The sequence below is a fragment of the Oryctolagus cuniculus genome, chromosome X (assembly GCF_964237555.1).
Source record: "Oryctolagus cuniculus chromosome X, mOryCun1.1, whole genome shotgun sequence".
NCBI classification, from domain to species: domain Eukaryota; kingdom Metazoa; phylum Chordata; class Mammalia; order Lagomorpha; family Leporidae; genus Oryctolagus; species Oryctolagus cuniculus.
In genome coordinates this window covers 32,691,841-32,719,683 of record NC_091453.1, presented here as the reverse complement: position 1 = coordinate 32,719,683, position 27,843 = coordinate 32,691,841, and the positions used below count along the sequence as shown (strand labels likewise).

General features: G+C 53.0%; 1 protein-coding gene across 12 annotated transcripts; it reads right to left on the bottom strand.

The window, feature by feature from the left end:
- RBM10 (RNA binding motif protein 10) lies at positions 1–27,829 on the bottom strand. Of its 12 annotated transcripts, none has more exons than XM_008272539.4 (24): positions 27,689–27,829; positions 25,898–26,039; positions 15,665–15,848; positions 13,892–14,122; positions 11,917–11,986; positions 9,561–9,634; positions 8,042–8,128; positions 6,062–6,122; positions 5,724–5,900; positions 5,172–5,332; positions 4,901–4,998; positions 4,726–4,813; positions 3,784–3,970; positions 3,540–3,682; positions 3,328–3,445; positions 3,154–3,245; positions 2,891–3,055; positions 1,661–1,810; positions 1,503–1,568; positions 1,237–1,425; positions 1,074–1,148; positions 642–748; positions 437–566; positions 1–340 (listed from the first exon to the last, which is right to left on the bottom strand). In XM_008272539.4, the coding sequence occupies exons 2-24, from the start codon at positions 25,912–25,914 to the stop codon at positions 215–217; spliced, it is 2,796 nt and encodes a 931-aa protein (XP_008270761.1). In that variant the 5' UTR covers positions 25,915–26,039; positions 27,689–27,829; the 3' UTR covers positions 1–214. The 12 variants fall into 12 exon arrangements, with proteins under 12 accessions (XP_008270761.1, XP_069923080.1, XP_069923079.1 ...); XM_070066979.1 differs by having other exon boundaries at positions 3,784–3,898; XM_070066978.1 differs by having other exon boundaries at positions 5,175–5,332.
- Positions 27,830–27,843: the final 14 nt, after the last annotated feature.

Here is a 27,843-nt window from a genome sequence, read left to right as displayed (position 1 = left end):
TGCAGACTTTTCAAGTTTTATTACAAAAAGAACATGACCCCAGCCCAATTTTCCAACAAAAGTCACCAACTCCAACTTTGATTTGGTCAGGGCTGCTCTGGCGGAGGAGCAGGCTGGTAGATGGGAGCAGGATCTCCCTCTAACCACCCACACATCATCATCCCCTGCCCCAGGATGGAAACGCAATAATGTAAGAAGATGTTCTTGCAGCTGCTCACTGGGCCTCGTTGAAGCGGGTCACCATTGTCTTGTGCAGTGTCTCCTTGTAGGACTCGGTGGAGGTGACCCCATAGGAGCTGCCCCGGGCACCCAGGCCGGAGCCCCGCACCCGTGTTTGGGCCTGTGTGAGGGAAGAAGGGAGGCAGGTTCTGTCAGGCTGGCTGAGGGATGCAGCGGGGGACCCTGGGGGACAGGGCTGGGAGCACTGGAGACTCACCTCAATGGGTGTTACGATGCCCTGCTTCTTACGGCCCAGGCCGCTGCCCTCTTTCCAGCCCATGGCCTGGAGCATGCGACTGCCGATGTTGTCACTGCCCAGCCCATCCCGAGTGGGCTGCTCAAAGTCCCTGCAGGGGACAGTGTGCAGTGTGAGCGGCTGGCCTGCAAGCCGCGGGCCCCCTTGCCCAGCCCCACACACTCACACGGAGGCTGCCGCTATGCCGCCGTACTTCCTCCTCTTGGGCTCGGGGGGCTCGGGGATGCCGTACTTCTCTCTGCGTTCAGCGGCACGGTCCCGGTACTTCATTTGCTGCAAGTGTGTGTGCGTTTGTGTGTGTGCATGCTGGGGAGCTGGCCGCTGCTTTTGGGAGACCTGGGCAGGGGTTGCTGGGGTGGGGTGGGGGTGGGGGGCCTCACGGGGAGCTCCATCTGGCTCGCAGGTCCTAAGGGTCAGGACAGCGCGGGTCCAAGTGGCAGGTTGGGGGAGGGCGAGCTGGGTGGGAAAGAAGCCTTGCAGGGACAAGGGCGTGAGATGGCTGATGGCAGTCAAGGCATCACACCTGGCTAAAGAACTTGAGGGGATGGAGACTCGGAAGGATGGAGGAGGCGGGGCCCAGGAGTGGGTCGCAACTCACCTCCATGTCGTTCTTCTCTAGCGCTTCCAGCTCGTTTTCCGACAAATGGGCTCGCCGATGAATCTCAAGGTTTTGCTGCAGAGAGGATGGGACACGGAGTGAGGCGGCTGGACTGGGCTGGGCACCGGGCTCCAGATGCCCCCCCAACCCTCCCCTTGGTCACCTTGTGGAGCCCCGAGAGCTGCTGGTGCCGGATGAGTGCTTCCTTGCTGGGGAACTGGCGCCGGCAGAGCAGACAGGCCAGCTTCTGCCAGTCTGTGAGCTTCTCCTCGCGCTCAGGGCCCCCGCGTTCCTGCTCCTCCTCACTGTCACTCTCCCCGCTGTAGGCTGCCACTAGCCCCCGCGGTGGGCTCTGCAGAGGGTGAGGGTGGGCAGTCAGGCCTGGCCAAAGAACAAACTCCCTTGCCCCTCTGGGCCCAGGGCACTCACTGGGCGGTCGTCGCTGGCCAATTTCGGGAGATCCATGCTTGTGTGCTGTCTCTCGGCCAGTGCTCCCTGAAGTGGAGGGAGAGATATCGAGGGACTCCACAGAGGCCCTGGAGGAAAGGCGGGATTGCAGGGTGGGGTGTGGGGAAGCCACAACACACCTTCTTCTCCAGGATGGCATAGCCAGCATCCGCGGTGGCTGACTCCCGCCTTTCGTCATCTCGCAGAGAGCTGATAGGCTGGAAGCTGTTTTTGAAGTTTTCTTTTTGTTTGTTGAGACTGCGGGCCCAGCGTTCCATATCCTTGGCAATCTGGGCATGAAGGTAGGGGTGAGGCTCCCAGGAACCCTCAGGCTGCTGGGGCCACCAATGGCACCCACGGACCCACAACCCTTGCAGCAGCCCGGCTGCTTCCTACCCTGGGGCCCAGCTACCCAGCATGCCTCCCTGGTCTGAACCACTGCAACAGGCTGCCCGTGGCTCTGAGCTCCACACTCTCATCAACTACTTGCCCTCCCCCTAAAATAACTTCCTCTTAACCCTTCCTCGGTTCCCCCCTCACACCCAGAGCAAACTCAAAATTGTGACCAGGGCCAGAGAAGCACTTGGCTCCCTGGCCCCTACCAATTTCATCTCTGAATACCCCCAACTGCGTGCCCCCCACCCCACCCCGGTTTGCAATGGCAAGGTGATAGAAACAGTTTGGGTAGAGTGGCAGGCCCAGCACACAACAGGAGTCTGGGGCAGAGTAAGCAACAGGTGGGAGACGCTGGGGGTGCTGAGTTCCCACTGCCCTGCCATCAGTCACCACTGCTCCGTCAAGCCCTTTTCTGTGTGTGCTCCTATGTCCCGACAGGCACCCACACTGTCCCGTTTGCTGTTCCATGTTAGCACAAGACTGTCCATTTACGCACGTGATGCAATGCTGTATTCCACGTTGCCCCCTGTGCTCACCGCCATGTTTAGAAGCCGCCAGGTCGGTGAGGCAGCACTTAGCATCATGCTGCACCCCACTGTCAGACCATTTGCTCAGACGCAGAGCCTCCCTCCCGCTGCCCACTACGAAACACAGCAAGGCCTTTCTTCCAGGGCCTGTGGAAAGTCCTCGGCAGGACGCACTCCTATACACACACACCCCCGCAAGAGTGGTGCGAGGCTTCCCACAGGGGCAGAGGAAAGCTGCCAGGGCTCATTGAGATAGTGCGAGCCACCTCCCGGGGGTGGGCCGCCCTGCCACGCACTGAACAGGCCAAGAGCAGAGCTGGCCTAGTGACTACTCCTGCCCAGTCACCAGCCCACCACCCTCTGCGACAGCAGGCCAGAGGTGAAAGAACGTGGTCGTCAGAAGACACCTGCCAGCTAGCTGGTGCCTGCCAGTCGCCCGATGTTCACCTGCTGCGCTGTCTTGGTCTTGTGCTTCTCCTTCTTCTCTTTGCCTTCCTTTGAGGGAGCCCCTGTCTCCTTATGCCCGTCAGCCGACTGCTCCAGGGCAGGAACGTAGGTCCGCCTCTCCCCATCCCAGTACAGGTACTGCTGGCTCTGAGCATTGTAGTAATACTGTGGGGGGCAGAGGGGGCATGAGGGAAGACCGACCAGGAGACCTGCAGGGAGAGCTGCCCAGTCTCACCCCAGCCCTCCCCAGTCTGCTCCATCACCTGGGAGTTGGGGTCATAGTACAGGCCCGTCTGAGGGTCATAGTAGTAGCCAGATGTCTCGTCATACTGGTAGGTGGAAACGTCAGGCACAGCTGGTGGGGGAGAGGGGGTTATCACGCTCTTCCCTGGTGTGTCGAGAACTCTCCACCCCGCCCATAGGCTGTGGCTACTCACGGTACTGGCTGTAGGACTCCTGGGCAGTGGGGCTGGTGGCCGGCGGCAGGGCAGAGCTGGGATGGGTAGGGCTCTGGAGCTCCGATTTGAGCACAGCAGGTGACATGATGGTGTATGACTGGTCAGGGGGCCAGACAGGGGGACAGGGCTCAGGGTCTGCCAATGCCACCCTTTCCCAGTTGCCTCCCTGGGATCCCCTGGAGCCCACTTACCTGGCTGTTGGCAGCAGCACCCTGGCCACTGCTGGCATCGGCTGCTGCCTGTTGGTAGAGGCCAGGGGTCGCACCAGCCTGGGCACGGGAGAAAGCCTGCAGTGACATGGAGTCTGCTCCAGGTTCCAGGGACGCCTCAGGACCTGGAAATGCACAGGGAAGGAGGATGCCTGTGAAGGCTGGGGCCCAGACCCCCTGCCTGCTGGCCCCCACCATGAGCTCAGGAAGAGATGCTGGGGCTTACCTGCTCCAGCTGGGTCCCCTTTGGTTCCAGTGATGCCAGGGCCCTTGGTGCCCTTGAGATAGCCATGGGCATAGAGGGAGGACTCTGTGCCCTGGCTGCTGCCATAGCCCTCATCCTGTTGGTAGTAGCTGTAGTCGACCGGTGGTTCCTCAGGGGTGGCCCAGGCACCCTCCCCACCCTGGGAGGCCTGAGGGGCAGGTGGGAGGGGCTCATTAGAATAGGAAGGGGCGCAGGAGGTGGGGGTGGGGAGCCTGCTAGAAGCCGGCTGTCCCATACATAGGGCTAGTGTTTCTACTTGACAGTAAAACATGCAGCCTTAAGATAACTGGCCGCAAGAGAACAGAGCAGTACCAAAAACAAGACTGCAAAAAAAAAAAAAAAAAAAAAAAAAAAAAAAAATCCACGCACACCCAGGTGCTTCCAGTGCTGGTACTGGTATGTGCGGTACAAGTGTCGGGTGTTAGACTAAGGAAGCCACCATCCTCCTTTATTCTCTTTCTCCCAATTTTTCTCAATCACTTATAAATTCCTCTTTATTCAGCAACATTGATATATACATACATACATATATATATAACCTCAATATGGAGTATGCAATACATTGCATGAATCCAGAATAATATAAATGAATATATATACATACATACGTACATACATATACACACATGAAAAGCCCCACCCAATAGAACACAGCAGCAGCCAGGGCCCTGCTCGAAGTGACAGCCCAGGAGGTGACTGGGAAGCAGCTGTGGTGAGGACAGGGAACGTATGAGGGGTGGGGTCTAGAGAGCCGAGAGCAAGGTAGAGAGGGGCCCACACCAGCCAGTGTGAAAGCATTCTGCATCCATGGACAGCAAGTCAGCCCTTCCGTTTGAGCAGAGGGCACAGGAAAGTTGAGAAAGCCCAGGTGCCAGGATGCTGAGGGGTGAGGGGTCTGAGTACCTGTGAGATGGCCCACTGGGCCGCAGCAATGGCAGTGCTGGCCACAGAGGCAGCATTGATGCGACTGCCTTCGTTGGAGGCCATGTCCCTGGGAAGGACAGTGGAGACTGGGAGTAAGATGGGAGGCTCCACGCAAGTTGGGATAAGCTGGGCAGGACGTGGGTGGGGTCCTGACCTCTTAGAACCCTTGGCAAATTCAACATTGATGGTCTTGCCGTCGATGGTGAGTGGTGGATGCAGGGCCTGCAGGATCTGCAGCAGCTGAGCAGCCTCCTGTGCGGGTGGAGGGGAGGCAGGGACAGAAGGGTCAGGCCCGGGGAGGCCCCCGGCTCCATTGCCCCATTTCCAGGCTTGGGACCGCGGTGGGAGGCAGGGGAAGGATCCCTCCTCCCCACCCCCGGGGGCCGGGACCCTGGCTGCCCGGCCCCCCCCTGTGCCGCCCTCACCACGATGGTGGAGAGCTGGATAAAGGCAAAGCCTCGGTTCAGTTGGGTTTGCTTGTCCTTGATGACGCGCACGTTGGAGGAAGACAGCACCGCGTAGGGTGCCAGGGCCCCCAGGATGGAGTCCATAGTGCTGTGTGGATTCAGGTTACGCAAAATGATGGCTGTGGGAAGGGGGTTCAGCATTAGAGGGCACCCCTGGCAGCCTGCTTCAGCCCCTCTTTGGTGGCTCCCCACTGTGCCTTGTTCCCTGGCCTCCAGCCCTGTGCACCTGCTGCTTCCCCTAGGGGACACATTGACCAGCAGTCCAGGTACCAGCTTGATCCAAGTTCATCTACCAAGAAATCTTCCCAACACTTCTGGCCACCATTCTGCCCCCTCCCCAACTTGCTACCGCTTTGCTCATCCAATGTCACAGGCCTATCACTCCACCAGGTGACAACCCAGCGACTCTTGTGAGGATCACGTTCTGCTCACTACCATTTCTCTGGTCTTGATGGGCTCAGCCCAGAGACCCTGGGGCACAGAGAAAGAAGGGAAGAATAACTGACTCACTGTCATTGGCGTTCTCGGAGCTTGGCTCAGAGCCTTGGGACAGGGCTTGGGAGGCCAGCACTCCCTGGGCCTGGTAGGGCTGCGGCAGGGGGAGCAGGCCCTGGCTCAGCTCTCGTCCACCCAGGGGTAGCGTCTGCTGATCCAGCCTTGTGCCGAGGGGCAGCTTCTGCTCTGCCTCTGTCGAGGAATGGGGGGGAGGTAGGACACGGGCTGTTGACAAATGGGGAGGCTCCTTGGCTCCCCTTCCTCCCCAAACCAACCCTCGATCAATCCCTGGCCCCTTAGTCTCTACTCACCCCAAGTCCTGGGGGGGGAGGGGAGAGGTATGTGGGCCTCACCTGACTTGGGCACGCCACATTTGAAGCACTTCTCACGGCGTTTGAAGTTCTGGACACCACACTGTGAGGCATAGGCCAGGCCGTCAGAGGAGGCAGGGCTTTGCACTGCACCCTCCAAACTTGAATCCAGAGATTCCCCCAAGGAACCCAGCAACATCCCAGGAAGGTCCTATAGTTAGGGGTGCCAGGAGCCTCCTGGCACACGCTCAGGCCTGTGAATCTTCCCTTTACACATCTCAAAGTTGTCCTCAGTGCCAGTCCCAGCTCAGGAATCATCAGCTCCCCGACTGGTTACAACTGTTGCCTCCTCGGGGCTACTGCTCAGTCCCTTCGGTAGGTTCCTGCTGCTGCAACATGCTTCTCTATTCAGAAACCTTCAACGTTTCACACCTCTTGTCAGACCCTAACTCCTCCTCTATCTCCAGGGCCGCACTGGCTCCTGCTACTGCTGAGAAACTTTCCTTGGCTATTTCGGCCTCCGGAGGCTTCCCGGCTTCCACCACATTCTAAATCTGTTCCAGCGTCAGGTACCCAGCACTGCTTCTGTGCCAGGCCTTGCCGCACATGGACAGGGCAGGGCCTCTCCCTCATGACCAAGGAGCACAGAGGGGCAGGTCAGTCATCACAGACTGCCACCCAGGGTGGGCTGGGGAGGTGCTCAGGAGGAGACTAAGCCAAGAGAGGGGTACAGGCTGCTCACCTGGGGACAGTCAGGAAGGGCTGCACAGAAGCAGGCATGTCTGATCTGGGGTGCCCATAAGTTTTAGTTTGGCTGGGAAGGGATACCCAACAGAGGAAACAATGGATTTCCCATAGCTGATGTAGGAGGGGAAGGGAGGGCTGGGGAGGGAAGACACGGCTAAGTCATGGAGGATCTTCAGCTTCAAATTGAAGTTGAGGGTTTTGAGCAAGAGAAGGAGTGGCGTGGCTGGAGCTGGTTTCCAGGAGCGGGGCAGGAGAGTGGGTATGGCACGGGAGGAAAGGGGAAATTTCCATCGCTTGATGCAATGGGCCCTGGTGCCCAACGGGATGGGAGGGATAAAGGAGAGGAAGGCGTCAAGGAGATCGCTCTGGTTCAAGGAACATCTGGAAACACAGGAGGGATGGCGCTGAGCGCCTGCCCTCTGATAGGCCTGCAACAACAATAGATGCCACGCCCCCAACTAGGCACAGCACTTCTTGAGAAGAGGGCAGGAGTCGCAACAGCTCTCCATCTTCCTACTGGGCCTCAGACGGACAGACAGCTGTGGAATCCCAAAGCTGGCTCTAGGGTGGACCTGCCGCCACTGTGGCACCCAGGGGCCTTGGCATCAGGAGCGAGTCACAGCTAAAGGCTGACCCGGGTCCCACTTGGCCGAGCCCAGCTTCCTCTTAGGGGAGAGGGAAGTGACTACAAAACCTACATGTTCTACCCTCCAGTCTCATCAAGCTCGAGTCACTAGGCAGGGGCTCTCAGAACACTCCGTGCTTTTCTATCACGATAACAGTTAATGCTCAGCCTGTTTGCTCTGGGTCAGCTTGTGTTGTCCAACTGTTATCCTCTCACCAACGTGGCTGAACCCTCCCAATAGCCTTTTGGGAGAGCTATCATCAGTATGTGCATGTTACACTTGGGGAAAATGAGGCACACAGCGGCTAAGCACTGTGACCAGAATCAAGGCATAGCAGGGCTAGTCGAATTTCAGCCAGCTTTGACTCCAAAGCCAACGTTCTACACCACGTCATGCCTATACTGTTGCTAATTAGTCACTTACGTAAATATGTCTTTATAAAGCTACTGGGACCCCAGGCAGGGTTATGCATTTGGCAGGCAGAGCCTGGCACTGAGTATAGGCTCAGTCTGCAGGCTAGGAGCCGGGGCCAGGACTGGAGCACCAGCACTCCACACCCCCACCTCCTCATGGGCCCCAGACGATGGGTACTGCTGCTTCTGTCGGAGCTGCGTCTAATCCTGGCCACGGCTGCCCGCCACCCCTGTACCTTATTACACAGCCAGTCCTCATTGATCTTGGGCTTGGGGTCACTGTAGTGCATGGACACCTTCTGGCCCAGGATGTTGAGGGAGTGCTGCGGGAAAAAGCAGAGTGCGGTGAGGCCCGGGCAGCAGTGCCCCACGCACCGTTTCAGCACAGGAGAAGAGAGTGAGCGAGCCCTTCAGCTGGATGGATGAGGGACAGGGAACGGAGGGAGGTCGGAGAACGGACGGAGGGAAGAAGGAAGGGAGGGAGGGAAGGCGCCACAGCTCTCGGGCGCAGCTGCTTGCTGCTCTTCCGGGCACACGCACGCACACACGTGAGCACACACCATCAGGCACACGGTGCTTGGCTGACCGACGCCTGCCGGACGGTGGGGAGAAACCCCCACTCGGCCCTGACACTGCCAGGCCACACCCAGGGCCAGCACTACACAGGCTACACTCGGGGATGAGGGCAGCTGGGGAGGGGAGGGAGTGGAGGGTGTGGGGGGAGAGAGAAAGAAAAAGAGAGAGAGAAAGAGAGCAAGCGCACGCGCGCGCTAGTGCTGGAGAAGGGGAGAAAGAAAGAGCCATATTGAACAGACGGAAGTTCCCGCCATGAGGCCGCCTGCCCGTGGATGGCTGGGTCCTGGGCCCATCGCACTAGCCTATCTGCTCCACAGAGCCGGCCCCAGGGTTGCCTCTGCCGGGACCCCCACCCCACACTTCACCACAGCTGGTCCTTCCTCCCCTGACGCTTTTCTTCCGTGCCCTACACCAGGGATCTGGGCTGGCTGGGGTGGGTGGCCACGGCAGATCCTTGGGTCTCAGGAGGTCCCAAAGCTGCAGGGCCGGGATCCCGTGCCAGGCTGGGGGAGTGGGCTCCCTCCACAGTTGACTGCACATGGCTCTTCACGGAGAAGATGGAGCTGCCCGAGGTGGTGCCTCCTATGGATGGGGAGGTGCAGTGGGAAAGGTAGGGCCGAGCGAAGTGAGTCCAGGATGTCAACGCGAACTACATCACACTTGACTGGAACTTTAGATCAACAGAGCAGCGCTGTCCCCTTGCATGGAAATCAAAGGGCCAAGTCCACATGCCAGGAAAGACTGACAAAACGGGTCTTGCTGGTTATGGTGCCAACAGCTAAGTTCCCCAGTGGCAGCACTCTCAGTGGTCCTGAGAACGCAGTGAAATTCTGGCTTTGGCTAACCTGAGTGGAGCGGTCCCCCTGGGACCCACCCCACTCCCTGAGGAGTGGGAAGCTAAGGGAAGGAACCCCCCTCCCCCAGCAGCTCTTTCTCTGAAAGCTAGTGCCTGGTGGTAGGAAGGGGCCAGTGGTGAGTGGGCTCTGGATGGGAAGCCCAGTGGGTAGCGAGAGACGGGAAGAGGAGATAGTGAGGGTCAGGAAGGGGGAAAGAGAGGGTGGGGGGATGGGACACAGGGCCGGAGGGCAGGGAACTGTGTCCATAAGAATCAGGCGATGGGGAGCGCTCGATTACAAAGTAGTATTTGTTTGGGGGGGGGTTCAAGTGCGGCAAAGCAACCTGATTGGCTTCCATCCATCGTGTAGCGTCCTGCAAGTGACTAAACTCGACGAAGGCGAAGCCCCGGCTCTGACCTGGAGACAGCATTCAGATACAGACGCAGTGGGTTAGTCAACAGCTTTGGACACACGGCGTTCCCGGGGGTGGGACCCGAGGGGAGAGGACCGGGGCAGAGAGGGAAGGGGGAAGAGGAGAAAAGAAGGAAGAGAAGGAAGCACTCAAGAGAAAAGGGCCAGGAGGCAAGGGAAGCAAAGCCGATGGACAGGAGGGGCAGGAAAGAGGGAAGTGAGGAGGGAGGAAATCAGAGTAGGAGAAGCTGGACAGGGGAGAGACACAAACATCAACTAGGAACAGAGACAGAGAGACTGGGCTTGGGCAGACCAGCCCACCCAGCCAGAGTGACAGAGGAGAGAGTCAGCTAGCTGCGAGGGAGCAGAGATCTATCTCCAAAAAAGGAAGGTGGGTGGGGCTGCTGGCTCCACAGGAGGTAGAGGAAAGAACTCACAAAGCCAGGGCAACTAGGAGGGGTTCTGGAACAGGTGGTTAATCAAAAGAGCAAAAGAGAAGCCCGGCCAGGCTGCGCTGGGAGGTTAGGAGGGGGAGATGAGTAGGAGGTTAGAGACAAAAATCTCATCTCAGCCCTACCACTGTGCAGCGGAGGGAGGCCTTGCTATGGAGCCAGCTTAGGGCCATTTTGGGAAGACTACAGCCACAAACAGTCCAGGTCCTTCTAGATCAGGGCTGGGGAATCTCTGGTCCGTGGGCCACATAAATTCCATGGCATCATTTGGTCTGGCCCTGCCCAGGCAACCACTGAAGAGACTTGAAATCCAATATATCTCTATAGCAGGCTAATTGTTTATAGGGCCCATGAATTATTTCATAATTATCCACATGGCCCTTGGCAGAAAACAGGTTCCCCACCCCTGTCCTAGACAGAGAACAGCAGTGGGATTGGCCAGTGGGACCTTAGAGACAAGAATTAGTAGAGCCTGGGGGAAAAGTGCTCAGGGCCATTGAGAGGGATGCACGCGGGATGCTTCCTTGGTGGGCTGAGACCCAGAATCTGTCATTGTGTGTGGTCTAGCTGGGGTGGCACAGCAAGACCTACATGCAGCCAACAGAGACGCCAAGCCTGGCCAGTGTTAGGGAAAGGATTCAGGGCTTAAGGCCTTGGGAAAGCATCTCCTTTATATGCAGATACTCGGGCAGCGCTTGGGTGTGGCGGGGTTTTTGGTGGAGCATGCTTGATCTCAAGAATAAACATTAGGATGCACAGGACAGTGCAATGGGATAATGAGGGGGGGGGAGGGAGGAAGAAGAAGAAAAAGAAGGAGGAGGAGGAGGAGGAGGAGGAGAGGAGAGAGGAGAGGAGAGAGGAGAGGAGAGAGAGGGAGAGAGGGAGAGAGGGAGAGAGGGAGAGAGGGAGAGAGGGAGAGAGGAGAGGGAGGGAGGAGAGGAGGGAGGAGGGAAGAGGCAGGTGGGTGGGAGGGGTGTAGGGAGCCAGAGCAAGAGAGTGAGAGAGAGAGAGAGAGAGAGGAGAGGAGAGGAGAGGAGAGGAGAGGAGAGGAGAGAGAAAAGAGGGAGAAGGGAGGGGAGGGAGAGGGAGAGAGAGAGACTGACTGGAGAGACTGACTGACTATATAGAGATTGGGGGAAGGAAGCGGGGAGGTATGGAAGTATGGGGAAGAAAGAGACTGAGAGATGGAAAAAAGAAGCCCAGGCAGAGTGAGGCCCCACTGTGCCTGCCTTGGGGAGCCTGGGCAGAGGTCCTGCAGAGACAACTCCCCCCCACCCCACTAATTTCAGGCCAGCTCCAAGCAGCCTGCAAGAGGGAGGGAGGGAACGGGAGGCCAGGAAGTCCTGGCTGTTCCTTGGGATGTGCCCTTAAGACAAGAGCCAGCCCCTGCCTCCCCTCTTGGGACACATAGGTGGGGCTGTGTCAGACCTACTTTCTGGTCAGAGGCGGTTATCAGAAAAACACTGGGGGAGAGCAAGGGCGGGGGTGGGGGCAAGGAAGGAGAGGGCAGGGAGTATATTGGGGAGGTTGACCATCTCAAGAGACTCAGAATCCCAAAGAGGAGGTTCCCCAGAGCCTGGCCCTGGCCCTGGCCCCGGGGAGCACTCAGCTCAGCTCTCAGCTGTGCTCCCTCCCCAACAGCCTCCCGCAGAGGCTGGAGCTGGGAGGAGAGCAGGGGGGAGGGGAAGAGAAGAAGAGAGGGCACCCCAAGCTGCCCATTCCCAGCTGTGGCAGAAAGGCAGGGTAGGGAAGGTGAGGGGAAAGGCAGAGGTGGAGGGAGACTCAGAGGCTCAGGCTGGCCAGTGGAAGGGGAAGGCACTGGGAACAAGAGCTCACCTGAGGATTTGTTCCGCATCAACCGGACCTCCCGTGCCTGGATGCCATGGGACTGCAGCTGGCCACGGATCTGTACGGGGAGATACAGAATGGGGTAGGCTCAGCACAAGGAGGCTGCTGGGGATGTCAGGCAGGCTGAGGCCTCTGGACCCTGAGGAGTCATCAGCGATGTGCACACACTGTCTCCTCATCTGCTTTTGGAACTAGTTCCAGAGTGACAGCCCCAGGCCCGCACCAGCACCCAGTCCTGGCTTTCAGCACCAGATCTGCAGAAAATGAGTCAAATGAAGCAAAGGGCCTTCGACAAGGTAAAGAATGGCAGCGAGATGAGCCCCAGGGGCACAGAGAGCAGGGACCGAGCAAGCAAGCCAAACTACTCAAGGATGGCGAGCAGGGTGATCTGACGACAGGCTCAGTGGCAGCCACAAAGCAAGGAAAAGTCGAAATGCAACTTGTGCCCATTATAAGGGGATCAGCCCCCTCCCCCACCTCCACCCCCACCCCCCCAGCTTGCATCAAGAGAGACCCGTGACACGAATGCCATACTGAGAACTGGAGGATGCAAATCCCAGCCAAGAACTCTAGACTGTGAGCTTAGCAGTTAGTTAGGGCGGAGGCAGTGCAGCAGGGCCCTGGGGTTCCCAAAGCTTCCTGGATGAAGTAAGCCAGAGGGAAGCTGCAGAGGCGACTTAGGACTGGGTGAAGCCCGGTCTCTAGGCCAGTGGAGCCTCTTGGAGAGGACGGGGCGCCTATGCGGGGCATTCTCAGGAAGGAGGCTTCACGCCCCTGGGCCTCAGTATCCTATCAGGTTGAACAAGACAGGAGGGTAGCACCCGGCACCCCCCTACACACATGAGAAGGAAAGACACACAGAAGAGCTTAGCAGCACTCCAAACACTTGGAGGGTTCGGGAAGCAGCAAGAACATGGCCCTGGGGCCCAGCTACCCAGACTCAGACCCCAACTCCTTTTGGCCACTCCTCTGGCTATGGGGACCTGGGGCAAGTCACCTCACTGCTTGGGCCTTGGTTTCCTCATTCATACTACAAAGAGCACCTGCCCTGCAGGGCTGCTATGAAGATTAAGTCAGACCTGGCATGTGGCCTGCTCTGCCACCAATCCTCAACAAATATCAGCAATCAGCCAGCATCTGACCCTAGCACAGCAGGTGGGCCACAGTTCAGAGGCCCTCACATACACAGCTGGGATTTTCTCCACTACAAAACAGGCAGCCAGCAGATTTCAGAGGAAAGCCGATGGGAGAATTCATGGGAGGGTGGAATGGACTGTAAGAAGGACCAGAATTAAGGAGGCTGGTCAGCAGGTGAATCTAGTAGCCTTCTCAGGGTTTTAATGCAGCCCATTCTGAGAAGTTTGTAGGAGAAGGAAACAGGAGAAAAACGGAAGGGAGAGAAGGCCACACAGGAAAGCAGATGTGGAGGCCTTGAGCAGCTGCCCAAGGCTCTGTGGCCAGGCCAGTGATGAGTGTTGATGCTGCTGACAAAAAGGGAGAGCAAGAGAAATGAGAATGAAATTTCAGGAAATCTCATGCCCCCTCACCACTCCCACGGTTGCAGGGCCCAGGCATCATCTCTGTACCCAGCGACACCCAGCACAGGGCCTGGTGAGCATCTGGCCCTTGATCCACACATGCAGAATGGATGGAAGTCAATGGAATGCGCAGGGACAATGCCCTTGTCCTCCCAACAGGCATCATCAACAGAACAACCCACGGCCGCTGCCCCTGGGCCAAGCCGGCCTAGCTGACACGACACTTGTTCCTTCAAGACAAGGAGCTGACGGGGCCTGCCCACATGGGATGCATCAGTGCTGGGGACAGGAGCCGGTGGGGGAGAAGGAATGAAAGGTGCTGAGGTTGGGGGTGAGGGAGGGGTGGGGAGAAATTAAGGGCCCTGGAGGAGACCCAGCATGGCCTCCTGCTTTGCCGCCTGCCCGGGGCCACGGGGGGCACGTACGTCATCCTCAGTGGCTGCCTGTGGCAGCATCCTCAGCATGACGATGTTACTGGCCTTCTCCTCCTCCTCCTCATCCTCCTCCTCCTCCTCCTCCTCCCCTTGCTCGGTCCGATAGTCCTGGTCCCGATAGTCGCCGTCTCGGGGGAAGCCTGGCGGGCCGGTGGGGCTGTGCCTGTGCCGCCGCCGCCGCCTACGCTGAGTCTCGGAGCCCGGGGAGGCCTCGTAGGAATCCTGGCCGACAGAATGAGACGAGAGACACCAGACGGGCAGTCAGTCTGGGCGGGCCTAGGGGCTGGCCACGGGCTCTCTGAGGCAGGCAGGCTCTGAAAGCCAGGGGTGCGCGGGCTCCGGCTAAAGGCTCAGGCAGGCAGAGTGGGAGGGCCCTGCCCTGCGATGCTTCTGGGGCTAGAAATTCTCCATGGGATACTTTTGGGGAGCTGCCTACAGGAATGACAGTATTGGCATAAGGGGAGGAAGTCCCCAAGGAAGGTGCTAAGACACAACTTGAACCTCCTTCGGGTGGATCAGCTGGGGTTGGCAACCAGACGCTACCCTGGATTTCTCCCCCCCCTCCCTCGCCAACTCAGCGGGCATGTGCACAATGGTTTCCTGTGCCACTGAAGGCCACAAGTTTCCTAGGATTCCCGGCCTGGGCCCTGCAACCAAGCTGGGGGTGTAGGAACAGCTTCAGATCCGGGTTAGAGCCAGCCCGCAGGGGCTGGTGAAGGCATGAGGGTCATGGACACACTCCCTTGGCTCCTGCTCCTCACCCCTAGCCAGCCCTATCACCACCAGCCTCCTTCAGATCAGGGTGTGGTTACCAGGTTCCTAGCTATTGCCCAAAGCATCCATTGCAGGACTAAAGCAGGCCAGGCCAGGGGCTATGCCCCTCCTACCCACAAGTGGGCCAGAGCCAGATAACTGGGTGCTTTATTGCCACACTTGTCGAGAGGTCTGCCCGGGGACCACTTGGCCCCTGCAGGCGTGCAGGCACAGCTCAATGGCCGCCACAGGGGAAGCCTGGCTGTGCTCTGCTTCTGGACCCCACCATGGGGGTCTTTACGCTGAACCCCTCCAAGGGCTCACACCCTGCCCCACCCAACCCCCAGGGCTGGGCTTGCAAGCGTATCCTTCCCATCCTGCTGGACAGGGAGATCTGCCAGCTTGCTTAGGCCACAACCCTGACCACTCCCCTAAAACGGGCTTCCCTAACACAAGGCCATTTCTTCACCTCTGGTTGGGTGCTCCCTGACGGTGAGCCTCACGCCTCGCCCGTCAGGCTAACGGCAACTATCCAATAGGGTACTAGCTCCCGCAAGGGTCCTTTCTTTCTGTGTGGGCGTCCTGTCGACCCTGGGAGTACCCACCACTGGCCTCCCAGAGCTACTCGGTTTCGTGACATCCCATCTCCCAGTTGTCCTCCCAACCCCACACGCCGGGTCTCATCAAAGAAGCTCTTCAAGTATCCCCAACTGGCTGGGAGCAGGCAGTACCGGCCTTGCAATGACCCCTGGGCCCAAACTGAACAAGGAAGAAGGGAAAGAGGTAGTGGCCAGGGGCCCTCGGAAGTACAGAGCCAAGCATGTGGAAGCCAGGGAGACCCTACTTGGGAGAGGAGTCCTCAGAGAAGGGAGTGGGCAGAGACCCTGTGGGTGAGGCAAAGCCACTGAGCAGAGTCTGAAGGCACGGGAGCAGAGAGCTGCCCGCACAAAGTGCTGCAGCCAGATGCCAAGGCCCTGTGGCAGCCCTGCCCCAGGCCCGGCCGGCCCTCACCTCTGCACTCTGCTCCTCAGACGAGTCGTCGTAGTCGTGCTTGCCCTCCTGGCCGCCGTACTCGCGAGGGTACGAGCGGTAGTCCATGTCCCGGTAGTCGTGGTCTCGGCTGCGGTTCTCCCCACCATCATCCTGTGAGCGGTCAGTGGCTCCATAGCGCCCAGTCCTGTCACCCCGACCACCTCTGGGGAGGGAGGACGGAGAGGCATTAGAGGGCCGCCTGTTCTGAAAGGCGCACGAGGCAGGTGCGACCCTGTCCTGGCAACTCACGTCACTGAGGCCCTCACTCCCACCTCTGACAGTGCAAAAGCCCTCCCCTGGCTTCCTCACATCCACCCAGGCCACCCCTAGTTCAGGCTTTACATTCCAAATCCCCAAGTCCCTGTGTGTTCTCTAAGGCAAAGCCAATCAAACCCAATCACATCGCTCCCTTCAGGGGCTCCCTCTTAGCCTTCATAAAACACCCACATGCTCACTAAGGTCCTGCAAGGCTGACAGGGTTGGTCCCTGCCCACCTCTCTCCCTGCCCCCACAGTATGCTGTGCCATCCTGCTCCTTGGTTTCAGTCACCTAGTAGCATCAGCAGCACCTTTGTTAAATTCTCTCCTACTGCAATAATCGTAAAATAATTACCTCCTAGTTGGTTCAGGGGGCTGGTATTGTGGCACACTGGGTTAAGCTACTGCTTGCAACAATGGCATCCCGTATCAGTGTTGAATCCAGCTCCCGGATAATGCACTGGGAAAGCAGTGGAGGATGGCCCTGGGCCCCAACCACCCATGTGGGAGACCCGGATAGAGTTTCAGGTTCCTGGCTTCAGCCTGGTTCAGAACTGGTTGTTGAAAGCATTTTGGGAGTGAACCAGTGCATGTAAGATCTCTCTCTGGCTCACTCTGCCTTTCAAACGAATAGATCTTTTTCTTAAAAAAAAAAAAAAAAAAAAAAAAAAAAAAGTTGGTTTACAGCCAAGCCTGGACCAGGCCAAAGCCAGGAGCATTTCTTTGATGAGACCAAAAGTTTCTAGCCTGTGAGTTCCAGGAAATGAGGGGACCACATCTGCTTGGCTTACCACCATATTCCCCAAACTGAACCTGGAACCCCCATGCAGGATGTGGGTGTCTTAATTGCTATACCAAATGTCTGCTTTTTTCCCCCTAATGCCTGTAGAATGCCCCTCAAATTGGTTTTGTCTAATGTGTTCGTATGATTGGACTTTGGATTACGGGCTTTTGTTTGGAGAAGCACACAAGAGAAGTGTGATACCCTTCTGACTGTGTCCTAGCAGGGAGTACATGGTATCAACATGACTTATCACTGGTGAGGTTCACTTTGATCCGGTTTGGTAGTTGTCTGCTGGGTTTCTCTCCCGTAAAATTTCTCTACTTCTTGGGTGGGGAAGTATCTGCATATATCATCTGGAATTCTTCATTTGTGTTACAGCATTTTTAACCCAAGAGATTTGCAAAGTCCAAATGTTTGACAACAAATTCCACTGGTAAGGTGGTATGAGAAATAAGCATATTTGTACTGCTGTAGAAATAAAAGTAGAACAATCCTTACAGAGGGGACTTTGGCAATGGCCGGCAAAATTAAATCTGTACACTGATTCACAATCCTAGTTCTGGGAATCTGATGCACAGATATACTTGTATGTTTGCAAAGACATCATTCACTAAAATATTTACTACTTGGTCCTTTACAGGAAAAAAAATGTGTTGACTCCCAAGAAAATAAAGTTGTTTATCTTACTTCTTTCACTCAATAAATTTCAGAAGGGTAAAAAAAATTTAATTCCCCAATAGAAATCATAAAAATATTAGAAAACCTAGGAACAAAATCTATCACCGTAAGAATGGGTAAGGCCTATTCTCAGTGAGACAAAACCCAGAAGTCATAAAGGGGAAGAAGCGGGTACATGTGCCTTAGTAAATTTTAAAAATATCTACAGTATCAAAAAAATACTATAAACAGTGGCCAGTGATGTGGCATAGCAGGTTAAGATGCTGCTTGTTGGCACTGCATATCAGAGTGCCAGTTCAAGTCCCAACTGTTCTACTTCTGATCCAGATCTCTGCTAATGCACCTTGGAAGGCAGAAGATGGTGGCCAAGTATTTGGGCCCCTGCCACCCACTTGGGAGACCTGGATGGAGTTCTAGGCTCCTGGCTTTGGCCTGGTCCAGCCTTGGCTGTAGTGGCCATTTGGGGAGTAAACCAGAGAACAGAGGATCTCTCTCTCTCTGTCTCCCCTCCCTTTCTCTGTCACTCTTTTAAATAAATGAATAAATCTTCAGAAAAAAGGACTATAAACAGAAATAAACATGTGATAAAGCAAGTATGGTAAAATGTTAATGGGAGAATCTAGTGGATAGGTAGACAGACATTCACTCTAATTCTCTCAACTTTACTGTATGTTTGAAATTTCATACTAAAATATTGAGAAAACACCGTAAAGTCAAAAGATAAGTAACAAATGAGGAACATATCTTCTTTTAAAAAATCTGTTTATTATTTGAGAGGCAGAGAGAGAGAGAGAGAACAAACACGCAAGAGGACTCCATGTCGGTACATTCCCCAAATGCCCACAGAGGCTAGTCAAAGCCAGGAACTCAGGGATCCAATCATTTGAGCCATCACTGTTGCCTCCCAGGGTCTGCATTAGCAGGAAGCTGGAGTCAGGAACCAGAGGCCAGTACTTGAACCCAGGTACTCTGATGTGGGACACCACGCAACTCAATTGGCTTCTTAATAGCCAGGCTAAAGGCCTGCTCTGGGAAATAGCTTTTAAAGTGTCCCAGACACTTTTGCTGGTTTCCATTGTTTAAAAATTGTCTTCTCATTCATTTATTCATGCAAACAAATATCAACATAACATTTCCTATGCGTTAGGCACTGTTCTGGGCACTGGGGATGCTGCTATGAACAAAATTAAGTCCTTGGCCTCATGAGCTTGCCTTGGAACCCAAATATTGTTTCTATATGATAATACCTAGACAAGAAGTCACCATCAGCAGCATGAGTAACTTTAAGGTTTCTGATACTCAGGATTTTTTTTTATGTATGTTTACTATAGGTATCCCTTGTCACTTGAACTCCAGTCATCAGAATTCAAGAACTGAACAGACATTAATTGCAGATGAAATCCTGAACTCTCTGACACCTAGGATCTGAGCCAAATGAATTTTATTTACTGAATTCTTGCTACCTAAGACTCAGGAAGAGAACACACTTAGGTAGTGAGAGATAATTGGCCACAAGGCACTGTGAATATTCAAATACCTTCCAAAGGGAGACTCCTTTTATAATACACTTCTAGGAAGTTTGACTGAATCACAACATGAGTACATGGAGACCCTCATAAAATGAGTATATTTAAGAAAAACATAAAATGCCAAAATTGGCAGAAGAGACGAAATGGTAATAAAAAACCCCAGGTCTGGGTTCTATTAAGGGTGAGTTCCACCAAAGTTTTCAATGTACAGATATATTTTTTAAAGAAAATTTTGTTATTTATTTTCGTCTACCTGAAAGGTAGAGAGAGACAGAAACAGAGATGGATTGATTTTCCATCCACCAGTTGATTCCCCAAATGCGCCCAACAGACAGTGCTGGGCCAGGCAGAAACCAGGAGCCAGAAACTCCAGCCAGGTCTCCCACCCTGCTGTCTCCTTGCAACAGGAATGCAATTACTGGGCCATCATCCACTGCCTCTCAGGATGCATTATCAGGAAACTGGATCAGAAGTGGAGTGGCTGGGCCTCCAACAGGTGGCCCAATATTGAGATGCAGGCATCCTGAGTGGCAGCTTATCTCACTGAGCCACAATACCTGCCCCAAGGTACAGATAATTCTTATCCAAGTTTCTCCAATAAAGAAATAAATAACAAAGGCTGCTCAATTCATGTCATAAGGCTACCTTGATTCCAATGTCAGATAAAAGCAGAAAATAAAATTAGAGGACCACTTCACTGATAAAACACAGACACAAATATTTTAGAAAATATAACAGCTAATCAAATCTAACAGTTTTAAAAATTCACACAAATCATTTAAATAACCTGTCAAAAATCTCTGAGTAAACATTATAAAACCCAAACTGAGAAACATTCAACAAAACAACATATCTTAAAACAGGTTAAAGTCATAAAAGACAAAGACTGAATAACTGTTCAAGATTAAAACAGGCCAAAATTACAAAGTAGCTCAATGCAATGTGTGATGGTGAACTGAATCCTGGATTGAGGAAAACCAGCCATAAAGGACATTACTGAGACAACTGAGGACATCTGAATATGGGCTTTGTACATTTAAAGTGTCAGGGTGGGAGCTTGAGGCAATGATTAAGTTGCTGCTTGGGTTGCCTACATCCCATATTGGTGTGCTTGGTTTGAGTTCCGGTTACTCGCTTCTCATCCAGTTTCCTGATAATGTGCACCCTGGGAGGCAGCAGATGATGGCTTGAGTACTTAAATCCCTGCCACTCGTGTGAGGAGACCTGGATGGAGTTCCAGGTTCCTGGCCTCAGCCTGGCCCAGCCCTTCCTACTGTAGCCATTTGGTGAATGAAACAACAGATGGAAGATAACTGTCTGCCTGATTTTCAAATTAAAAGTAAATTTAAAAATATAATTAAGAAAGCATAAAAGTATCATATCAGGGCCAGCATTGTGGCTCAGGTTAAGCCACTGCCTGCAACGCCAGCATCCTCTTTTAAAAAAAAAAAATAGATTTATTTTATTTATTTGAAAGACAGAGTTAGAGAGAGAGGTCTTCCATCCATTGGTTCACTCCCCAATTGGTTGCAATGGCCGGAGCTGGGCTGATCTGAAGTCAGGAGCTTCTTCCGGGTCTCCCATGTGGATGCAGGAGCCAAAGGACATGGGCCATCTTCTACTGCTTTCCCAGGCCATCAGCAGAGAGTTGGATTGAAAGAGGAGCAGCCAGGACTAAAACCAGCACCCATATGGCCAGGGCTTTAACCCGCTGTGCCACAGCACCAGCCCCGAGCACCCCTTTTGAGCAGCAAGTTGAGTCCCACTGCTCCACTTCTGATTCAGCTTCCTGCTAATGTGCCTGGGAAAGCAGCGGAAGATGGTGCACGCAAATCCTTGGGTCCCTGCAACCCACGTGGAAGACCTAGATGAAGCTCCTGGTTCCTGCCTTCAACCTTGGGCCTGGGCCTGGGCCAGCCCCAGCAGTTGGGTCCTTCAGTGAGTGAACCAGCAGTTGGAAGACCCGTCTCTCCCTCACTCTCTGTAACTGCCTTTCAAATACATAAATGAATCAATTTTTTTTTTAAATCATCATTACATTTCCCGATACTGGTAAGTATAATGTTACTGTAAAAGAAAAAGACTCTGTTCTCAGGACATTCCTGAGGGTATTTAAAATTTTCATAGAGAAACAGAATTAAAAGACCAGTTGAAGTGGGACTTCGGCCTAGCAGTTTTGACACCCACGTCCCACATCAGAGTGCCTAGATTCAATTCCCGGCTCTGGCTTCTGACCCTAGCTTCTTGATACTGCAGACTCTGGGAGGAAGTAGTGATGGCTCAAGTAATCCTGTCATCCTGGATTGATTCCCTGGCTCTTGGTTTCTGGCTCCCAGCCTGGCTCAGCCCCAGCCATCGTGAGGAGTGAACCAGTGGACTGAAGTTCTGTCTTTCTCTCCCTGTGCCTCAAATACATAAAAATTCAAGAGAGTAACTTTATTTTGAAAAGATTTTCAAATATATATGCATGGTTTTTTCACAGTATCATCTTTTATGATTTTTGAAGATCCTTTGTACATGCTGTCATACTTAAAGGGTTATATTAACTCAAATGATTCCAAAAAAAGTCACATATATGTGAGTATATGTGTATAGAAGAGTGATAAACACATGTGGCAAAATATTTAGAATTAGTGACTCGGTAGAGAATATATGAGAGCTCATTATACTTTTTCTTGCAACTTTTCTGTAAATCTGACATGTTTTTGAAACTGAGTTAGGGCCAGCTACACGATGCAGCTTACTGAGCTGCCATCTGTGAGGCTAGCATTCCATACAAGTCCCAGCTGCTCCACTTCTGTTCTAGATCCCTGATAAGGCATCTGGGAAAGCAGCAGCAGATGGCCCAAGTATTTGGGCCCCTGGCCCCAGTGGAGGAGTCCCAGATGAAGTTCCAGGTTCCTGATTTTGGTCTGACCTAGCCCTGGCTGTTGTGGTCATTTGAGGATCAAATCAACAGAAGGAAGATCAATTTCTCTCTCTCTGTAATTCTGCCTTTCAAATAAATAAGTCAATCTTTAAATAAACAAGTTATACACACACACAGAGACACACACGCACACAATCAAGAACAGTTCAATGCCAAGGATGTAATTTAATGCAATTTATGTAATCAATTAACAGACAAAAGGAGAAAAAGTATGCGATTATGAAGTTCAATATTCACATATGATCAATATTAGCTAGCTAAAATTAGAGAATTTTCTTGGTTTATTAATGGCTACATTAAAAAACTTACTGTACTATTCACACTTAATGGAGAAAATTTAGACTCATTCTCTTTATGATCAGGGACAAAATAAAGATACCTATGGTATCTGACCTTGGACATTCTTTTTTAAATCTTTATTTGTTTTATTTGGGAGACACAGACAGACAGATATACAGATAGGGCTCCTATCTGCTGGTTCATTTCCCAAATGCCTGGGGAGCTGGGAACTCAATCCAGATCTCTCACATGGGTGTCAGGGACTCAACTACTTGAGCTATATCATGCTGCCTCCCAGGCTGTACATTAGCAAGAAACTGGTGTCGGAAGTTGAGCTGGGACCTGACCCTAGGTACTCCAATATGAGAGGTGGGCATCCCAAGGGGCATCTTAACCACTGCACCAAAAGCTTGCCCTTGGCCCTGGATATGCTCAACCACAGAATTCCCAGTGGGTAGCTGGACATGTGGCTACCCAGAATAAAAATCATGTGGCTGAATTCTGGGGAATGGGAAGTAAATAGAAATATTACATAAAACTCCCAAGAAGTGTTCTTAGAATAAGGCGGCACATCCTTTCATTCCCCTTCCTTTTTCCTTTTGCCTCAAGTACTTGGTGCTGAGGGTGGCTGTGCAGAAAGGCCTACCTATCAGCCTTGGACTGACCGCCTATCTGCAGACTGCCTTTATGAAAAAGAAAAGTCAGACATTTTGTTTAAGCCACTGTTCTTCAGATTTTCTGTCACAACCAGTTGAAGTGAATCAATGTGTGCACCCAGTAACACTGACACTATTTACCATGGCGCTAAAGTCTTGAATGAAGTAAGTGAAAGAAACACTGACAGGATGGATTTGCACATGTGACCAACTATTTAGAAACACCGTGGGAACCAATAATGGACTGCTAGAAATAACAAGAGTGAGACAGGTGTTTGGTCTCGAAGTTAATGTGCCAGGTAAAGATCCCCATGTCCCACATCAGAGTGCCGGTGTTAAGATACTTGCCTCCAGCTAATGGGTACCCTGGAGACAGCGGTTGTGGCTCAACTACTTGGATTCCTGCCACCCACATGGGAGACCTAGACTGAATTCCCAGCTCCTGCCATTGGCCTTGGCCCAGTCCTGGCCAGCAGTTATAGCTATCTGGGGAGTAAACCAGAAGACAGGGGCATTCTGTGTCTCAAATAAATAAATAAATAAAAATAAATAACAAAGGAGCACAGCACATTTTTTTGTGTGTGTGTCCCAGCAAATTCCAGGGAAAATAATTTTAAATAGAGATTTCAATGAAAACTACTACAGTACCTAGGGATTACTTTGACAAAAAATACACAAGACCTGTACTTCGATTTATTCAGATTTTTATGCACTCTAAACAAATTTTAAAATATTCTCCATACGGGTCTTGGATGAGATGACCACTTACAAAGTTGACCATTTTCTCCAAATTAATATAGAACCCCAGTGCAATCATGTTCAAAATTCTTGTTGAGTGTTTCCATACACTTTATGTAGAATAAAGCTCCACAAGGGGCTAAATCATCTTTGAAAAATAAGAGCAAAAAGGGAGTCATTAACACAAAATATATAAAGCCATCATAATGAAAACAGTAAGGTTCTGATACAAGGATAAGCAAACAGAGCAATGGAACAAATCAGATCTCTCAAGACAGATCTATGTACATACAGGGGGAACCTGAAATCCAGTGAGGCACTATAAATCAGTAGAGAAGAATGGACTATTGAGGGGTGGTACCAGGAAAACTGTCCACCACATGGAGGAAAACAAAACCAGGACCTACCTTATGCCACATTCAAAAGTGGATTCTAGCTGGATTATAGACCTGAATGCAAAAGGTAAAACTAAAAGTGAAAGAATCATTGTGATTTGAGGCAGGAAAGACTGTGAAAGTATACATCATACGGCAAAAAAGGGATGATCTCAATACATCAAAATTAAGAACAGGTGGAATGTGCCACCAGCAAACACATCATCTGTGCCAAGGACCATGCGTCCATCCAGATGAACGCAGCAGAGGTTGACAAGGTCACAGGCGGGCTTAATGGCCAGTTTAAAACATTCCTGATCTGTAGAGGCCATTCGCAGGATGGGTGAGTCAGATGACTACATTCTCCCATTGATCAAGGCCGATGGCATCTTCTCAAAGAACTTCTGATTGGAGAGAATCGTGATGTGGAATATCTGTCATAAATAAATGGCAAGCCCCCCTACTCCAAAAAATTAAGGACAGGTGCTCTTCTTGGAGAAACTGCTAAGTGAAATGCAGTAGGCACACCCCATGGTGCCCTTGGCAGCAACTGGAAGCAGAGCACTAACATCCCCACATTGCCATATAGATAAATCTTAAACAGCGCTGAGTAACACAAAGTTCAGCAAACAGACCGAAGGCTGTAGCACTATGCTGTCTGTGTAAATTGAAAACAGACACTCAAAACAACACTACCTATTTTTGAAGGATACCTATCCAACACAACAGAGCAGCTGCCCACAGAGGTGGGAATTGGAAATAAAAATGAAAACATAAACATAGCAAGAGGAGGTCTTGTGCTGATCTATAATAAGAACCTACCTTGAACTGGAAAGTGTGATTAACTCAAACCTCTGCACTGGAGGCGCTTTAAAAGCTGAGGGAAAGGCAGCACTTTACTTGGTGATAAAGTCTGAAGAAGCATGTCGCTTACTCCAGCCCAGAAATGACCACACATCACTTCTAATGAATACTGTCTGAAATCAAAGGCCTTTCAAAAGCCATTTTAAAAGATGGTCAAGACTGAGTGATACTAGATGAAGATCATATCTCAAATATGGGCTCCTTTTTTAGAGAGCAAAATATTGTTTTCCATTTTTAAGAGGGCTAATGGTAGAAGAAATCCTTTGAAAATATTTTAAGCTTTATCTTTCAATTCTCCTCACCCCTTTTATAAATCCGTTGATTCTTAATAGAGGCTTTCTGAGAGAGTTAGATCTGGTTTCTCAGGCAATCTTAAAATATCATGGGTGTATCACCTGCCTCACAATTACCTGGGGTGACCCACCAGGATAGCAAAGGACTACGGAATTTTACCCAGGATTTCTGGATTTTACCCAGCATTCCAACTGTTTCTTGCACATACCACAGCTGACAAAAATAACCATGTGAATGTATCCATTTCAAGAAAAATATCATGCCCAGTGCAGCCCCCTCTGTCCCTGGAGTCTCCCATTATCTGACCTGGCTTGCCTGACCAAATTCCTAACTCAAGGCAGCATTCCCATCCATTCCTCAAACCCAAGTCTACAGACCTGACCTCCTGCCTCTTCTCCTCCCCCTCCCCCTGCAGAGTCTGCCTTCACCTTGGTGAATGGTGCCACACACCTATCCGGGTCACGCAAGCTGCAAACCTGGCATCAGCCTCAATTCTCTCCTTTCTTTTGATCCCTTCCCGCCCTTACCTCCAACTACACTACCCATCAAGTTGTTTTGTAACCGTTATGAACTGTGTGGCACCCCTTGTGACATCCTGAGCACAGGGGATGCCGTTCTTATTTGTCTCATTCATCAGTGCACTCTCACAGCCTAGCACAGATCCTGTCTCACAACAGGTGCCAAACACACGTCGGCTGAAAAGAAACCAATCACCTGTTGTACTGTATCCTCCGCTTGGAAGGCCCCTACTGACACACCTTCCTGGATGGATCCTCACACCGGGACAAGCCGAGGCTCCTCGGAAGGGGGGGGGGGGGCAGAAAACTCACCGTCTTTCATACTCCATGTCCTGATAGGACCTGCGGGGGCTGCTGGGGCCCCTCCTCTGCCGCTGGCTCCGTTTCACTTCCCAGCCACCCCCGCTGCTGCCACCATGATCTGCCAGCCTGGGTGATGCCTCCTGCAGGGATTCTGGGGAGAGTAGAGGGAAGAAAGGGGTCAAGGCAGTGAGAAACCCTCATTATCAAGGCTCTCTACTGTCCCGTAGCCCACGGATATTGTTTTTCAACGCCCAGTGCTTGTGTGGATCAGGCTACAAGAAGGCAGCCCCAACTTGGGCTGCTCCTTCCTTTACCCACAAACACAAAACTGGAGCCCACAGCCCTGGAAGACAAGGCCTTCATCAGACAGGAGACATCTTGCAGAGAGACCTGGTGGGGCCAGTCATTGTGTGGCCAGGGTTTTGCCATCTGAGCATGGTAGACATGTTCAAGTCTAGGCACAGAGGCAAAACTTTACAATAGTGGGAGATCCGGGCAGGCACTGGGCTCTGTCCATGAGCCCCAAGGTACCATTTCGTTCTCCCAACAAGATGTTGGCTGCCCCCTGCGAGGCAGCAAGACACCCTGAAAGGCTCTGGAGGTGTGTGTGAAGGGGACTACCTCGGCAACAGGACAACTGCTACCTCCCTGGGCTCCTGGCTCTTGCACGGCAACTGGCTCAGCCCCCAGCCCTGTCTCTGATGTGCAGCCGGGTCCCAAGGTGGCTGGCTCCCTAGGGCTCTGAGCCCAAGTGTTCCAGAAGCAAAAGGAGGCCCTTTCTACTGGGCTGGAGCAGTCACTTCATACAACCCTTGGGATTGTGCAAGGTCTAAGACTCCTGATAACTATGTGACAACATAGGCAGGGGTCGGAATGTATCCCACAATCTCCAGGCTCCTCCCTCTCAACAGGAATCGGGTGAAGCCAGGCGGGTAACAGCACCTGCTCAACACGAGGTCGTCGCCACCACACCTTTCCTCCATGTACACACACCAATCTTCTTTTCCTCCCCAAACCACAGGGAACCAGAGTTACCTGCTCCCAATGGGTAAAGTCAGAATCACAACCAGGGGCCCCGGCGATTGCAAGGCAGATGGGAAATCCTCAACAGACTCTGGCATCCACAACAGATACTGGCCAAAATCACAGCCAGACCCCACTGCGAGGGCCTTAATCACACACAGAGCCCCGTTTCAATGGTATGAACTCCTCAAAAGAACGGGAGGTAAGTCTCTCCCCCCCCCCACCACCACACACACACGCTTTCTGCACCCCTCTCCCATCCAATGAGTAAGGGCCCGTCACAGGGTAGCCCCCCCCCCCCACGGATAAGGACCAGAGTCGCCCCTCGCCCCGCCAAGGATAAAGGCCAGAGTTGCACATTTTCCCCTCAGTGCCCGCCCCATGAATAAGGACCAGAGCCGCCGAGCACTTCCCCATGGATCGGTAAGTGCCAAAGTATCACAGAGAGCAGCCAGCACACCTCTTCCCCTATGGATAAACACCCAAGTCGCAGACACCTGCATAAAGTTCTGCAAGCAAACACAGCTACAGTAACCCACTCCCATCCGTCCCTCCCTTCCCCCAGCCCGCGTGCACCCATCCCGTGTCCCAATCGCGCACGCGCCCTAGATTTCACAAGGAGGGGGGGGAAGACACCCCCTCCCGGATTCTGACCGTGCACGCATCCCTGCGATCCACGCGTGCCCCGAGCCCGCAGTCCGCCCTCAATGCCTCATCTGTGCAACCCCCCGCCCGGGACCCCTTACCTCCGCCCCCACGACCAGCGTCGACGCTCACCTTCTCGGCCCGGGCTGTCAAGGGAGGGCTCCCAGGCATCACCTCGGCCCGCCGCCACCTCCTCCAAGTCTCCCAGCTCAGTCGGAGCCGGAGCGCGCAACAATCAAGTCCAAAGCTGGAGGCAGAAAGGAGGGGCAGGAGAAGGGAGAAGCGCC